The following is an 18727-nucleotide window of genomic DNA, read 5'->3' on the forward strand; positions in this document are numbered from 1 at the left end:
CTGAACCATGAGTGCGAATTATTTCCGACCTGGTCCACTTAGACCTTCATCTTTGTTTAGATACGAGACCTTTCTCTGTTTAACAATGTTTAGAAGCTCTTTTGGGTATCTCTTCTTAAGATCTCTTCATCTGAATTATGGTCGACCCATGGAATTTTAATTAATCTGAGACACCACATTTTAAACACTTCAAAATATATACGAACAAATAAAACGAACTGTACTTTATGATTTCTTTCTATTAATTAGCAAAAATGTAACTGCTGTTGGCATAAATGTATATTGGAAATGAATGTGTTTGTAGAATTATGATGTACAATATTGATCTTATTAATCACAAGACCATAATCTTCATTTACACTTAATGAGTTTGTGATTCATTTGTGTAAATAGTTATGAAATTGACATAGTCTAGTTATGACTGATATTATATCTTTACTAGCCTTTTTGTTGGACCGAAAAATGCAGATATATGGTTTACCTTTACTTTACTAAAAATATATTCATGCATATTTTTTAAGTCAAAGAATGTGTTACTATTATTTCACAGATAGTTAACATATACTGCAATGAAAGGATGAATACAGCTTTTGGCACATCATCAGCACTTATTAAATTATTATAGTTAATATGTATCTTAACATGTCCGGAAAACCAGGAAATAATGTATTATATCAAATATATATCACCCGTTATTTTGTTATTTTTGTATTAGATGTTCAAGCTTTGGATTTGTAAGCCTAGTTGGCTTGATATTCATCGCCATAATAACATTGTCTGTTTTTCAGTTTGCCTAATAATTTTATTTCGATTTTAGTTTCACCAGCTGGTGTAAATGGTGGTTATTACCAGGGTGGCGCCCTACCAGTTCAACAGGCACATTCGACAACACCTCATGAAGCACCTCACACAGTTACACCAAGTGCGGCAGCGCCACCTACCCCTCAACCAGCGCCACCCGTGGGACCAGTACCAGTACCGCCCCACGCTATTGTAAGTACTCGTAAGTCGCTCTATGATGTTTATTTTAAAAATACAGTGCTTGAAATGCTGTAGTTATTTCTAATTTTAAAAAATTACATGAAATCTTGAATGTTTTCTAATATTGTCAATTTGTACTATTTATTTTAAATTCTGGAAATTATTATAATTTTCAACTAATTTGTCATGCCATGTAAAGCTGAAATTCCATAAATTTTAAAAATAAAATAATAATTTTTTGTCAGTTAGTAATATTTTTTAAGATTGTATAAACTTTTCAACATTTATCCTGACAAAAATTTTATAAATTTATGGAATTAATTGCATGAACAATTGTTAACATAATATTTAATGTACTAAGCTGCTAAATGTTGCTAATTTTTCTAGTTTGGATCAAATTATATAAAGCTAGATTCATTGTTATCGTTTCAAAGTAAACTTTGTTAAGAATCAAGAAATATTTACTGATATAAATAATCTGATTCCATCCTATAGCTCTACATCCCAATTTGAGCGATGGCATCCTTCAGCAAACCTCTTCATTTGTTATGGTCTGTAGCCAGTCCTCTCCATGATTAACTGTGATTCTTGCGTCCTCATTCACATCATCCTCCCATCGCTTTCTCAGTCTTGCAACAGGTCTCTTCCCCTTCAACAGTGTTTTTGGAAGCCTGTTTTCCTCCATCCTAAATACATGGCCTGTCCATTCTCATTTATAGGGCCTAGTATCTGTCCCACAGTCTTTCCATCTTCTCATCAGTTTTCCTCTAACTGTCTTGCCCTCAACTTATTACAGTTCCATCCTTTGTCAAACATTGTTCTCAAATTCAAGTAATATTTTATGTAAATGTGCCCTGTTTATTGAATATTATGCTTGTTTAAAGTCAAAGAAAAATGTCATGTTCCCAAACTTGCAAAACCCTGAATAGTTGGTCAATGATGGTCTTCCTTCTCTAAATCCTGCCTGATATTCTCTGATGTGATCTTCTCTGTGAGGGGTTGTAGTCTATGGTGAAGTATACTGGTAAATAATTTATATCCATAAAACAGCAAGGATATTCCTCTATAGTTTTGACAGAGGAGCTTGTCACCCTTTTTATGGATTGAGCAGATGATATTCTTATTCTATTCTTTTGGCACTTTCTCTTCTGTGTATGATCTCATGTATCCTTTTTGTTATTTCACTTTCTCCTGTCTTGAAACATAGTTTTAAGGATATTCAATTACATCCAGGGGCCTTGTTATTTTTCTGCAGTTTGATTGTCTCAACCTCTTTTATGGTTAGCAATTTTGTTTCACTCTTTTCATTTTCTGCTTCTTCCAATAGTTCATGTTCTGTGTGTTCTACATCATCAATGTGAGAGTTTGTGGTCAGTAGTTTTTTAAAATATGTTTTCTTTAATTTCGTTAGTGTTGCTGGTTATTTCGTCGTTTTTATTCCTGCACCCAGATTAGTCTTTGGTTTATTCGTGTTTCAGTTGTTTGGTAAATTGAAACGCAGTTGTTTTTATTTTCTCATAAAGTTCATTTCCATGTCCATTAATTCTTTGTTTATATGTTTTCTCTTTTTTTCTACACAGTTTATCAGCTATTTGTCATTTGTTTTCCCTAGTTTGTCTAGTCAAATATATTGTATCTGCTTTATTTCATTCTTCAATTGCTGTCGCATCATCAAACCATTGATCTTTCCTTTCTTTAGTTCTTAGCATTGATTTTTCTCCAGTTAATGTGGTTCTTATTAGTTCTCACTGGTCTTTTACTGTTCCTCAGTATTCAGTCAGTTTCCTCTTTATTTCTTCTTCAAATTTCTTTTGAATTTGTAGTCTTTTCAGTTTTGCCAGATCTAGAATTGCTTTTCTCAATTCATTCTCCTTTGCCTGTCTGCTGATCCAACTTCTGAAGTATACCTGAACTAGTGGGTGGTCTGAGCTGCAGCATGCTCCTCATCTACTTTTTATGTCAAAAATGTTTGTTGCTGCCATCTTTCTATCAAGATGTAGTCCATTTGGTTCACATTCCTCCAGGTGCCTTTGTGTATGTTTTTGTGGAGAAATAGTGTAGAACTGATGACCAAAATGAAATTGAAGCAACTTCTTATGAAGTAGTAAATATGAGTAGTCAATTTTTCATTTACATTGTTATATTACATGTAGTTTGTATCGGAATGTAAACATATCGGGTGTATTTTCGCAATAAACACTTCATAAAAAATACAAAGGCCAGTCAGAAATAATGAGATAACCACAACATCTAAAGTTCAATATTTTTCAGAACAGATGCAACAATATAAATAGTAATTAATTTAATTGAAAACAATTTTTTGCTATATTAACATTTTTATTTATATTGTATTAAACCACTTTTATTGTTTTATCTGTTTAAAATGTTTCGGATATAGTAACATCAGTATTTCATGTACTGTATTATATAAACGCTTAGTATGCTTTGGAACTTTGCTTAAGGTGCTGGCTTTAAAAATTATGGGATTGTCCAAGTATTGTAAACTTTAGACAATTCATTAAATTCACGTCAAGTAGTAGTAATATTTGAATAGTAAATATATTATTTGGGACACGTCCATTGTGTATAAAATATCCCATTGATATATATCTTTGAACTGTGGAATTTCGAAGTTAAGTACCATACCTAATGTGTTAGAGCAAAAATGTCATTCTATATAGAATTATTCTCTTTTATTCATATGTGCAAAAGATGCTGTACAAGGTGTTCAATTGTGAGATCTACATATATACTCCAGAAAAATCAGTATTTCTCGAGATTTCGTAAAAGCCAGGTATTTAATAGTGAGCAAAAATTCATAAAAATCGCATTTTTCTTACTAAATTGTTGGTAATTAAAAACAACGCCGAAATTTGTGCAGAATATGTATAGGTTTTCTTAATATAGCTATATATTAATGGGAAGACTCATTAAATACCTGGTTATTTTGAAGTCCTGAACACTTAAATTTTGCTTATTTGCCTGGAGTAATATACCAGTGGTAGAATTGTTCCTTATATTGTACTTAACATTAACAAAACTACCTTTTTTAATGAAAATGCATAGAGACAAAAAAGTAAACATTACAGTTTGGTTAATAGTAATAAGTAAACAAAATATTCATAATATACAATAATTAACCCTTGGAAGCCAAAACATAGAAAGAGTACATCTATTATTTACCTAATAGCGTGATGGATATTGAAAATCCTAACAAAAATGTAGAAAAAGTAATGAAATTGTTTGTTAAAAAAATCTTCTACTTAAAAAACTTCAAATACATGTGGTAATTCTTCAAAATAGGTTGTCAGGAACAGTATACTAATGTAACTAAAATTAGTATTAGTAAAAAGAAGAAATGCTCTGAGTTTATAAGTCATAGAGGAAAGAGCAAAATTGGTAAAAGTTTTCAAAATGAACGAGATTTGCACAGAATAGAGAACCCTGTCAGATAATGTTTGCTTAAAAGTTATTAAAGACAAGATGCATGAAGATAAATATTTTTTTAACCATTGTATTAAAATGTTATTTCAAAATGAGTACAATTTGTTGATTTTGTAGAGGCCCTTGTGTATAACTAATATTGTGTACCATGTGGAATGTGATCAAAAAATATCTGTAATGAACACCAATACATCTAATCCAATTCAATGCAAATTGAATTGAAAAAAAATTGAACCAAAGATATTAATCAAAGCTCCAACTTGGTTACAACGAATCTATACTAAAATCACAATCAAGATGCACGAGAAATAAAAAAAAACCAAGACACTTGAATGTTACGAGAAACACTCCCGAATCATGATTTACAATGTATAAACTTTGTAAATTATGATTTGGGATTTATACAATGTATATACACTGTAAATCATTATTTGAGAGTGCTCCTTGTAACATTTAACGTGTCTTGGTTTGTTTATTTCTAGTCCATCTTGATTGTGATTTTAGTATAGTCACCATTAAAGTAGGATATTTACAAAATATTCAATATTTAAGTCCTATCTACCGCTGACTGGATATTTCTCAATACAACGCTATATGATCTTGAAACTATTTTATCATGTATCATTTTTATGTTAACTATTATATTTTATGGAATAAACAGCAATTTTAATTGAAAAATGTTTTATATTTAATATTTCAATTTCCGTAGTGGAAATTGTGCTAATTCTTAATGTAATAATTAAAATTGTAGGAATGTTCATATTGAATTTACCATTCATACATATGGGTAAATAATTTTCATTTTAAAAAGGAAGTGGATGAACCTTTGATCGGATGTGTTTTTATTTTGTAGTTTGCGTTTTTTCTTAAAGTTAAAATTTGGTGAACACAGCAGTAGAAAACTCCAAAAAAAAATAATAATTGAAAGAAATTATTGCAAATAAATAGTACTTAATTTAAAATTACAATTGGTCTGGTTAGGCAACTTCACCCAATCAAATGAAAATAGGAAAACTGTATACAAAAATGATAAATATAGAATCTGCGTAAAAAGTGGCTGAGTCACATGTAAATTATTAATTAATGTCCAGAGTAAGTGGGGATAAAACAAATAAAGTTCACCCTTAAAACATATCAAACATGTGTTTTATTTCTATTGCTGTTTTAATTTCATGCTTATTGTATTTTTACTTTTCTTGAAAAATACTCATCAAAATTATACAACAAACAAAATACTTTTGAACTATTAAATACTTCTGGTTTTGACTTCCTGAATTAGAGTCAAATTCATCATCTTGTTAGATTTGAAATATATCGTTCTTGAGTATACTGTTAATAAAATGCTAATTTAACTACATTTACCTACATAACAGTTGCTTCACGAGTGCAAAGGAAGAAATAAATTGCTTATAAGTACTATGTTCATTCCCAAGATAAGCTTACCGTCAAACTGATTGATAGCTATGTCGTGTCGTCGCAGCTTGTTATGAAAATAATTTCTAACTAATGACAATCTGCGATGACACGACACACCCACCTATCACTGTGATCTTGTGCTATCTTAGGAATTAATGTGATGATAACTCCCAATATTTAATTCATAAACAAAAACTCCACAGTTTTGAACTTATTCACAGGTTTTTCATTATCTCATCATTAGTTTTCTTTAAATAAAATATATTTCTGCTTTTTCCTTCTTACACACAAAATACTAGGCTCTAATTAGTTTGTGGGTCTGATAAACTCAATATTTTTAATCCTAGTACACATACAAGTTTATTGATTCACTTTATTTTTAGTACCAATTTATTTTGTCAAAGCAAAGAACTTTATTCTACGTTCTAGTATCCTATATCAAATGAAATATTCATCCTCTTCTATTCTTTCTGTCAGTTCTATATCTCCAATAGAAACACTGCAGAAAAAAATGATGTCTAGTTCATTTGAATATTTGAATGATTTTGTAAGATATTCCTTCTTGTTTGTTTTCATCGCTAGATTCATGTGGTTATTTAGCTTGACCAGCAATCTGCCATTTTCTCACATATTTGAGGAAGCTGCATATGAATATATCAAAAGATTGGGTAGTATTTTTAATTGGTTAATATGCTAGTGTTAAAACCTGTCTAATTGCTGTCTTAAAAATGAATGTTTTGCAAGCATAGAAAGTTTTGAATATCATTATACATGTTGTAAAATCATAATATATGTTTTAACAGAAAAATTGTTGTTTTCCCTTTATATGTTACTAAATTGTGTAAAAGATGTTTTGTAATTTTTGTAATATTGTCGATCAAAATAAATTTTTTTGAAGATATGAATATTGTCATTGAAAATAATAAAAGTACAGACAAGTAAAAAAGGAAGAATTGTGATAATAGAAACAAGCACATATTCAATATATAAGCAAGCTTTAAACTATTTCTTTACAAGAAAATATGAGAGATGTAACTAATGCCAGAAAATCGATCCAAAGTTTGGCATTAAGCAAGTGGTGAAAACATGTTAAAATTTAATACAGAATACTACTTAGTTATTGTTATAATGCTCTAGCATCCCCATTTTACAATCTCCAATGGTAGTGTAATACCCTAAAAACGGAAAGATATAAATAAACTTTATTGTTTAGATCAGAATCTGTTTTTATAGGATAGGTTTTGTGAACAAGTAAGACACTAAAATAACAGTTGAGATTCATATATGTATTTAATTTTTAAAATTTCTAATCTTCAAAACGACCAAGAATGTACTTTCCCGGGTAGCATGTGTCACTTTCCTTACCTACACATGTGCCTGTCATTAAAAGATGATACCGATATCTGAAAATTGATTATAAATGGTAGATTATGAGTAAAAAAGTATGCATACACAGGAAGAACTCATTAAAAACCTTTCCTCTGTAGCTTATCTTGTAGAGACAAGCATATAAGAAATTTTAAGTTATACAGGCTGTGACATTAGTGCAATGAAGTCCAAAAAAAAAACGATTTAGATTAAAGGGTGAGCATAGATAGGACCATACTTTGAAAATATTCTCAAATATACAGGACCATGGATATTGACAAGGTGGAACAAACCTAATTTTTTTTAATGGAACCCACTGTATATTTTTGGCTCTTCTTGGCTTCTTTGGCTCTTGATGTTCTTGTTTTTACAATATAAAGTTTCGCAATGGTATAAGAGGTACAGTTATTTTATTAATTTCATAGCAATAATAACACTCTGTAGAATTGTAGAGATTTGAGTGCAAAAATTTGTTTATGTTAAAACAATTTTTAATACAGTCCACTATTGTCACGAATAATAGGATTGGTCGAAACTTGGAATGAGTGTTTTCTGAGTTTTCTTAAATGGAACACCCTGTATTTTAGTGCTATTATATAGTAATTAATTGTTATTTTATGTTACTTATTATTTCTTAAGCATTTCCTATACCTAATTACGTTAATTTGTGAGTTATTTGCGATTCTATGAGGCAAAAATTAATGGCAACAATAATTAGGTGAAATGTTATTAGGTTGGCCATGAAAATATTCAATCAAATATAATTTTTCGAAAAAAAAATTCATAATATACTAGACTGATCCTTAATTTGTTAATATTGGATGAGATAGTAACCCTTTATTAGGGCAAATTAATACAAAAATTATGTCAGGTTTTTAATCATTATTTTTGCTTGGGTATCTTTTGGGTACGAGAATATTTTCTGAGCCAGTTGATTTTTCAACCAGTATCCAGTTATGCAAAATAATTTTCCATAAAATCTCTGGTCGAAATTTCAACTAGTTGATTGTTTTTGTAATTAAAGAATACTTTGTAACATCAAAATGTAATTATATTATTCCAAATAAAACCAGATAATTTGAAAATAGAACATAAAATTGTAAAACCTGATTTAGAAAACGAAGCAAAACATGGTATGCAGAGGGCTATGTAGTCATGTCATGTAGTCACAATAATTTAAATAATCTGTTAATCAGATTAAGACCGGATGGCAGGCTCCATACAAGATGAGAGGGATCCTCCGTCCAAATTGAGACAAAAATAGAATGAAAGTGATCTATGTCCTAAGATGAACTAGGATGAGAGTGGTCTCCGTCCTAGGATAAACTAAGATGAAAATGGTCTCTGTCCTAGGATGAACTTGGATGAAAGTGGCCTCCGTTATAAGATGAACGAGGACACTAATTAGATGAGAAAATGCAAAAATAAAATATGCGAAAGAAGAAAAAATACCAAAAAGATCTTACCCTAAGAGGGGTCTGGAACACACATATACATTCTTCGTTCACATCTTGATTGCAACACAGTAAATAAAAAGAATTGAAAAGGTAGGATTTTTTTATACATACAAGAAATTGCCTGGACAAAATACTGTTTCTGAATTTTGACTGAAATTTTCAGAATTCTTGTATGGCCCTTAACAGTGTCTTTTAAAAGAGATTATTTAGAATATTACCAAATAAATGCTGCAACGGTGTCTTTGGCGGCATGATGACAATACCTTTAAAGGGAATTATTTAGAATATGTATTTCCAAACAAATGGTAACAGCGTTTTAATAATACTAAAGCAGTATTTTTTAAGAAGGTTTATCGAAGGTAGTGGAACATATTTAACAATTGTTTTATTAACATGGTATATAATGATTTAAGAAATACTTAGCAAAAATAAACTTATACACTGAATGTTTAGTAAAATAAACGAAATTTAGACAAGATGTAAGGTATCAGCTTTTCAACATGTTACAAAATGAGATCACTGATTTAAAGATTTTAGTACAGCTTATGAACAATATATACTTATATGATTCAAGTTAAACTATTACTTGTAATAATATTCAGTAAATTAAATGAGATCACAAATGTAAGAATTTTTAGGACAGCTCTGAAAAATGTTAACTTATATAGAGATTAATGAAATTGTTATCATATCTAACCTAATTAGCCAGCCATGCATGTCTTAACTGGTTATGCTATAATATCTTCAGAAACGTTTCAGACTATTAATTAGTTTTACTGACCAGAAACAAAACAAAAGGAGAATGGGTAAATACTAGGTACAATGATTTGAAAGAATTATTAGTTTCATTTGTGAAAGTCATTCTTTTGTATTATTTTGTACAATATCCATTCAGATCACATTTTTTTATTAAAATGAACTGATTGAGAATAGAATAAGCAATTTTTTTTAGAATTAAACCAGTTTTACTTACCAAAAAAAACACAAAGGGAAAGTGGTAATACTTGGTACAATGATTTTAGTTGTTTAAATTCGTAGTTTTCATTTTTGAAAGTACTACTGACATGTAGCTTTGATGCTTTAACCATATTTAACACTTGGTTTAATATGGATTTATCATGCCTTTTTGAAAATTATCAATATTAAAAAAAACATAAAAATAGAAGTTACATCAACCTATTTAAAATAGCTCTAGTATTCTTATTATCAATGGGATATATCTGATGATTGTTAAAAAAATCACTTGACTTTTTTTAACAAACTTTCTTGTTGTTTTAGAATGAAGTAAAATTTAATTTAGCAGTACAAAATTATTAAAGTAGCATAGCGTAAGAATAACAGTAGCGACATAAATGAATGATGTAGATTCCATGATTTGATTTTTTTGCAGCCCATGAGTACTCCAGATCCAGCGAATCACCACGCACCCAAACCGGAACCATCGGAAGTCCACTAACGGTGTCTCAACAACCCAGATAAGAGTTTCTTGAAGGGCAAAGTACTGCTAGGAATGTGTGGAGTGCATGTTGAATCACATCATTTAAATAAGTTCATGTTCTTTCAACTCTTTAAGGTATACATATCGTAAAAAATGAAAAAATACTTTCTACATCACATGCCTTATGAATACAAAAAGAAAAGAAAACGCAAAATTATTACCAACATGCTTGACTCACTCTGAAATATCTTACTCTAATATTTTAGTGATGCTTAGAATAATTTTACTGTGACTTTTTTCAACAATCAAAATATGTGTATATAAATGTTTTTTATATATTTTTATCTAAATGACTTTCACCTTGTAACTTTCATTTTGATTTCATAATAAGGTTTTCAGGTGGGTCGAGGATGTACAGAGTGAGAGTCAACTTTGGAAAATATCTTCTATCCATTATTCAATCACAGAAACTACACATCAATGTATTTGTTCTTAAACACTTATTTTGACAGAAATTAATTTATGTAACCGTAGATCCATTTGAATAGTTTGTGGTTATGTGTCTCAAACTAGCCAATGTGTTCTTGTAAAACATTAATTTTTTAAAACAAAGTCAAAATATATTGAATACTAAAAAATATAGGGTAAAATAAGGTATTTTCGTGGTAATTTTGATGTTTGTATGATATTTTTGAATCGTAGTAAACTGTGATTGTAGGCAATGAATTATCCATTAAAATTTGGAATAAAAACAAAACTTTGGAGAAAAAGGTGGTCATAATAAACTCCATAAGGGTTACAGGTAAATTTGTGGTACATATTATTTTTTGAACAAACATTGATTGCACTGTTTTTAAAAATGAGGGCCTAATCCACTTCTCAATCGTCATTTCTTGTTTGGTGCACTTTCTAAAAAATTAAATATTTCCTCAGATTCTTCTTTTTTACTGTTAATGTCTTATGACACAACATTGTCCAAGAGTTCCTTATAAAATTGTCAAATGTCCAGTTACTTGTAGAAATGCAGTCCAATGCAGTTACTGGCTGAGTCAAGTATCTTCATCTCATAGAAAATTTGCTCCCCCAGCCTTCTTAGCAACTTATGCGCAGTTAATTCAAATTCGAGTTATTGCTTTATTATTATATAATCCTCTAATTTCTTTTAAAGGTATATCACAGCAAATGATCTACCAAACTTTGAAACTTTGTGTTTTAGGATTATTGTCAATTTTCTTTAAACACTGCTTACTGGCTTTGTAATTGTGATATGAGTTAACATCAATTTAGTGCTGCAAACTTAAGCAAACAGCCCTGCAGACTACTTTTCTACAAAAAAGATTACCAAAAGTGATCGATCAGTAGCCAGATCTCAATTTGTCAATTCGACAAACCTATTTTGTCTACAATATGGGTTCAATATTTCAATAGGTGTGGTCATAGTAAGTTGAAGATCACGAAGATACCTAACTTTGCCCTACATGTCAAAAGATTTCATAAAATTTGATTTAAATCTAGTTACTCTGATAACTCTGGTCATGCTATTGGCCAATTGTCTTTACAAGCTGACAAAAATACATAGTAATATTTATAGTACAGCCGCTTTTTTGTTCCAAATGTGCTTAAGACATTTCAAAACAATTATCTTATGATTTTCTGCCAGAAAGTCGAAAACCCACCTCGTCAATAATTTTTTAAGTATAGTTGGATCATTGAAAGTGTCTTTTTAAGAAATTACTCAGCTATTCAAGTAAATTTTAATGTGTTATTTAAAAATAAAACATTTGGGATATTGTCTAATAGTTTGACAAGATTCCAATTAAAATATAGCAGAGGAGGTTTTTTTATATTTATATAAATTAAAACTAAAATATGATCTGTGAAAACCAATAACACTTGATTTTAATATCTTAAAATCGATTTTTTATGGCAAGTTGTTCAACATTGTCAATGTTGCAAGACCTTTGACTATGTGTGCTATGTGTTATTTATTAACCAGCTAAATCTTTTTTAAACATTAAAAGTCACAATTGAACACATATTCCGTTGTCTATACTGTATGGAAAACTAATTAGATATATATACCAGGGGAAAAGCTAATTTGTTAGATGGAAAATTAATTCGGTAGAAAGTTCCTCCACTAGATATTGCTTCAAATGTGCTTAACACACATTTTAAGACATTTTCCTTACCAGAAACTCAAAAACTCACCTCTTCGATAATTTTCAGTACAATTGGACCATTGAAAGGTCCTTTCTGAACAATGTTACTTAAAAATGAAACATTTTGGGATATCATTTAATAGTTTGGCAAAATTCCCAATGTCAAAATATAATCTGTAGGGAAAGGCATATATTTTTATACAAACTGAAAACCAAAAAATCATCTGGTCAACCAATTGCACTTGATTTTAACATTTTTAGATTAGCTTTTTATAGTAAATCAATTCACCCTCATTGTGGCTAAAAGATTCTTTGAATATCTGTTAAATAGCTAAATCTTCAATGTTCAACATAAGACACAATGCAACTTCTCGATTTAGATAATTAATACTACTATGTAATGAACTTGAGAAACACCAAATATATTTGTTTTTCTGAATGCCGTAGATCTCTTCATAGCTTCTGCATAGTGCCCTTTCTAGATTCCCCATGTTTGTCTTTTTCTATAAGTATTACTCTAAATGATATTATTAATTTGGTTTTTATGTGCCTAAGAATTGTCTTCAAAGTTTGTAACATCTGTAGTGACTCTTCGGAAATCATACCTACTTACAGAATACAGACAAGACAAAATTAATTTAATGCCATATTTGACATGCAAGAAGAAACGATTTAAAGCCAAATTTCTCTGTGATGTACTATTACACAAAATATTAAAAGTGACTACTGATCAGTTACATATTTAGAGAAAATGCCAAGTAATATATATTTTTATTAGATGTAACATACTTGCAAATAAATTTTAGTGAAGAAATTATATTCCAAAGCATTTCATTGACTCTGCCTGTTAGTTTCATTAATATATTTTCTGATCTATTCATGTTTGGTTTGTCATTTGTATATTTAGATGTTTTATCGCCAAGAGGAATATTTTTATGTATTTTTTCTTGCTTAATATTGTAGTGGGAAACCATCATTTGGTTTTTTTAGTATTATCTTAAAATGCGTTGACTGCAAAATACTTTGTTGGTAAAGTTTTTTTATAAAAAAAATTATAAAATAGGTCTATGGTAAATCCGATTATTTAAAAATGCCGAAAATTTTTTTCTCGATCTTTTACTAGAATGAGTGTTACTTTGTCACGTATTTGTCAAGGAGATTTACTATTGACCCATTTGGTATGCTGTAGATTAAAAAACATATTCAGGTATGTCTAGTGCAGATCATAATGATCACATACACTTTTTTAATTTTTATTTCTGTGTCTTTATTACTAAGTGCATTATTACGTTGAGAAGAAAGCTAAAGTGCGGTATTTTTTACAAGAATAATTATATATTTTAAGTTTTAGTTGTCACCGTCAAGGGTATTATTCTAAAATTGACTGTTGAGAAAAAAGTAAAATAAGTGTATACTAATAGAAGGTTGAAAACTGAAAAATTTCAGTTGTGTAAATTATAAACAAATTTTAAAATGTGTACAAAATGATAACAATTATTTAAATGTTTTAATTTGTAAAAATATTTATAAATTTAACTTTATAAAAAAATCGCCTTCACTATCCAACATTTAATAAGATACTGTGATATTATTTAATATCCATTCTACTGGTTTTCTTTGTGCCAAATCCTGAATGTCATAGTAGTTCTTCTTTTCTAAACAATTTAATTTCCTCTGCAATTAATCCCTTGTAGTAGCGATTTGTATTCTGAATATACCTTAAACCTGGTGATAATTATTGATGATCTCTTCTTATTGGAGAACCTTATCCATTCCAGACGTAGGAAATCTTCAAGATCATAACGGATTTTCTTACATTGTGAAATATATTGTTCCAAATCACTTGTCACTTGAGTTAACTAGTCAGATTGTTGTTAATCCGGGACTTTTCCTGTCGTCAATAGTTCTAATAATCCATAATTTTTCTTAGTGATTCATAATATGCACGGTAACCTGGTAGATGCTATATGGTGGGTTCTTTATTTCAAGTAATGAGGTTTTGGCTCCTTCGATTCTACAATGTATTTCTTGTGAATAATGCCATTCTTCATTCAATGTGCAGCCTAGAATAATATATTTTGATACTAATTATAACCTGGTTACTTGCACTTAGTATAAGTGTGTGTAGTCCTTGTAGGCCATCCCTATTAACAACGCGACATCTGTACATAGTAAACGACAATTATGGTGAAAATTCATCACTGAGTGTCAGTCTGTGACTGGCGGAAATCTAAATCAAAACTATAGATACGCCACTGAATAAATCCTGAACTCCCGATTGTCGCCGGTTTTATTTTATTTAGCGAATGGCATACAAATAAGAAAATATTCATTAAAAGACATAGGTGTTAAAAACATTAAATGGAGTATTACAAACAAACATCTGATGTACCAATGAAATGTGAAACATTTTCGATCGCATTTAAGAACTCATAAAAAAATCCACGGAACCGCCTTCGGGGCATTCTTCAACAATGTGAAGTCAAAAACTCCACCCAACCTTCGAGTGAATTCTCCAACAATGTGACGAACAGTCTGTCGTTTTGCACCACAATCACACTTATGACTAAGGGCTTTCCTCCGTCTATGTAAGCTATCAGCACATCTATTTTTTTTTGTTCTTATTCTGTTCAGTGTTGACCATTTATTACGAGGCAGTTCAAAGCCCGGTGTGTTCTGATTGATACAGGCCATGTAGTGCATTTATTGTGATCTCTATAGGGAGTCACTCTCCCTAGCGTTGGCTAGACTGAAATGTTCCTAGTGTAAGAAGATGACCTTTAACAATGGACGATATCTGGATCGCAGTCTATTCATTTCGATATCAAGCTTGCCATGGTGGATGGGTAGTTTAAGGTTAGCCTGTCCATATTCTCTGAAAAGAGAATGACTTCTTCGTAGTTTTGATCAATTCGCGCATTTCATTGTAAATTACGTTTGCTATACCTATTGTTGTTTATGGCCGCTATTCACCGTAGTGCATTCCCCTTATATCTTCTAGTACCACTCTAAAAAATTGCTCCAAGTATAAAGGGTATAGTAACGAACTTCTTTCTGTATCTATATTGATTTGAATTTCATTCAACTCTGCCGCTTCTTTTCCCAATACAGATTAGTTATTATTCTTATAACTATCCCGTTTCTAAGGATATTCGGAATCCTTTCGTAAGATAGAACTGACTGTCTATAAAAGCAAGTAGCTTTGATTTGTGATAAAATCCAGATGAATCACATTCAAGTAGTTCCAATAATCAACTGTCATGTCTCTTATTAACAGTATGTTGCTTTTTTATGGTACATGTTTTGCAATCCATCACGCTCAAGTAATTAATAATCTTTAATTGATGTGTTTGTCAAAAAATCGTCTACTTTGCCTGCAATTCTAACAATAGTCAGTTATTATTTGCTATATAATTTATTATTCAAAAAAACTAAAATCACAGAACTTATAGGGCATGTAATTAGAAAAGACCAAAATGTAGTACAACTCCAAAGTATTAAAACTGAATAAAGCTGAAAGCATAATACAAAGATAATTGCAGTAAATAACCTAATGGCACATTCACTTTTAACAGCGGAATTATTGGATACCACCAAGTCAGTTGTGTTATCAAATATTAGCGTTTTTTTATAAGATTAAATTTGTAATAATACTTAGAAACATCTATAGATATTTTCAAAACAGTATAAGAAGTTTCTTACTTTACATATTTCCTCTAATCGATTTCATTGTGCAATGATTCTACTCATGTAAAGTATGAAAATGTGAATACTGCAACACGGCGTAAAGAAAACGTTTTAGTTTTTAACCCATTATGCCCTGGTTAATTTTATTTAAAACATATTGTTTTAATATACAAAACAGTAAGTAGTAGCTAATGTTAAAAAAATTAATTTTGCTGTATTCTCAACAATTGATTTTTGTAATATTGACCCTGTACATGTTACAATACCTATTGTTTATTTAGGAAATGCTGCAATGTTGTATGAATGATTAATAGCCCAAAATGTTTGAGTTAAGACGTTTTTAGACAAAATATACTATAAATTATATGAGAATAAACTATAAGCTGAGACATTGTTGAAAACAACCAGTGAAGAAGAATGGTGAATAAAAGTGGACTTGAGAAACAATTTGAGGTGAAGTGTGCGTACGAATAAATTTCATATTTGTAGAATATTAGTGATATTTGTGACTAATTTCAGTAACATACAAAATGCTTATGATTTATTGCGTATTTTTGTTAAAGGACTATACACATATATTTTTTTGTTGTTATTTGCAGTAATAAAAACTACATTCCACACATTGGTTTAGCAACAAAAACGGTTTGGATAAGGTTGTGTACCACAAAATTGACTGGCAGCTTGAACTGAATTCTCGACAAATGGAAAGTCACCTTATATATGGGGGGTACCAATTTTCGTTCTTGGATGATTGTACAGATATTAAAAATACAAACATATTTTAAAAATATTAGAGGATGTTCAAAAATTATGTGTAAATATATATATACAGCCAAGAAAAAGTGAGTGAAATGCACGACTACCACATGATTATCTTTTCGATGACATATTTATTAATTGAAGGATGATAAATTTGTGGTAGAGAGTAAAAGACAAGTCATACCTTGAGATAGGTTTGTTTTTACTTGCGTTTCAACGAAGTTGTTCACATTTAATAATTCTTTAGTGGCACTTTTTCTCGGCTATGAGTTGATTATAAACTACAAAAAATCTATATTAAATTCTATATTAATTAAAAAACATTGTATGATGTAAGTTTCATTTTTATGAACAGTTACCTGATATTTGAAAACCTTATTAGTCAGCAATAATATGAGGTATCTCAATAAATTTGCAATTTACACTACCATGTATTTTTGTAGTGAATATAAGAAAGTATTTTAAAATATGTTTTTGAACTGTAACCAACTTAAGTAAAAATTCAAACAATATGATATTAACACAATTTCTAAGACCAGAAGTGTGGTTCTGTGTAGCCTTTATATTTCTATTTAATATTTGAATCATACATTGTGTTTATTTATTTCATAATGTAATTGAGTAAAGTTCTTCTATAAAATACAATTTAAATGAGGCCAAATGAGCTCGATATGTTTATGAAATTTTCTGTTATACAGCCTTATTCAAAGAGATCTTAGTGGTGTACTATTTGCTCAGTATATTTTTATAAAAAAAATTGAAAGGAAAAAATGATTTACAAATTGTAGAAAATGGTTCACCGACTGCAAATCTGATTTGGAAGACGAAAGTACGCAATAACGTTTTTATGAACACAATAGTACAGCATGTGAAATGAAAATTGTAGGGCTATTGGACTTCCACAAAATTTTCAAATAAATATCTTGAAACTTACCTAATTATTTATTTATTTGCTCCCCCTGTGTCACTTTTGTTTAATAGAATAGTTTGGTACTACGTTGAATACTAAGACAAAATTTCGTTTATTGACAGGACAGTCCTTATAGTAAGATCCTGGCCTATATAGAAAAATAAACTGCTACTAAAGTTGTCAGAGACGAAAATGCCACTAAACCTCTAAAAATCATACGAACAAGCTGAATTTTGCTGAAAATGTCAATTTTGGAACCCAAACAAAAGTGCAAAAGTTTGCCACTCCTACCCCTGGCCTTTCTCCTAAAATCCCCATCGTAGGGGGGTACACCCTAGGTATATTCATAGACATTGAGGGAGCGTTTGATAAAACTACATTGGAGATGGTCCTCTTTACCAGGAAAAGAAGAATCACAGGCTTAATACCCCCAAGGATTCTAAACTACAGTCTAAATTTTTCTGACGAGGTGAAGTACCTTGATATTACCCTTGACAGGAAGTTGACATGCAACTCACACTTAGATGATAGATCTAAAAGAGCATATATTGCCTATAAGCAGTGTCGACGAATAGTCGGACGCACCTGAGGCCTTTCGCCCTGTCATTAGGCCAATGCAAACTTACGGAGCTATTGCTTGGGTACCAAAAGTGCTACAGACAACAGCGATTAACAAACTAAACCATATACAGCGGATGGCTTGCATAAATATAACAGGTGCCATGAAAACAACACCAACTGCTGGAATGGAGTTGATCATTGGCATCACGCCTCTAGATATATATGTCAAAGAGGTGGCGCTAGTGACAGTGATGCGACTGCGCTCAGCTGGTGCAAACCTTGATGTAGGAATGGGACAATTAAGAACTCGTTTCTGGCGGGGAGAGCTGGATGCGCTACCACAGCTACAGGCAGGCTGCGACTCAATTGAACCAAAGTTTGTCTTTAACAAACCCTACAAAATCGAAACAAGACAGTATACGGAGACAACGTGGCAAATGCCTATTGCATATACACCGATGGCTCCAAAATGAAAGAAGGCTCAGGATGCGAGATATACTCCAGATCACTGAACCTAAGAATAAACTGGGGTAGGGGCAAAAATGCC

The 18727-nt window shown here is 30.5% G+C and overlaps 1 protein-coding gene across 4 annotated transcripts in view; it reads left to right on the top strand.

Moving 5' to 3' along the window:
- CtBP (C-terminal binding protein) overlaps positions 1–17642 on the top strand; it is a 168600-nt gene extending 150958 nt beyond the window's left edge. For 2 of the 4 annotated variants that reach the window (XM_072529304.1, XM_072529305.1), the window contains exons 5-6: positions 818–1003; positions 10057–17642. In XM_072529304.1, coding sequence (XP_072385405.1) covers positions 818–1003; positions 10057–10145 — 275 coding nt within the window. In that variant the 3' untranslated portion in view covers positions 10146–17642. Of the gene's footprint in view, positions 1–817; positions 1004–9944 lie in introns of all 4 variants that reach the window. The other 2 variants (XM_072529307.1, XM_072529306.1) reach the window with 2 other exon arrangements.
- Positions 17643–18727: the final 1085 nt, after the last annotated feature.

The sequence above is a fragment of the Diabrotica undecimpunctata genome, chromosome 4, assembly GCF_040954645.1.
Source record: "Diabrotica undecimpunctata isolate CICGRU chromosome 4, icDiaUnde3, whole genome shotgun sequence".
Classification (NCBI taxonomy): domain Eukaryota; kingdom Metazoa; phylum Arthropoda; class Insecta; order Coleoptera; family Chrysomelidae; genus Diabrotica; species Diabrotica undecimpunctata.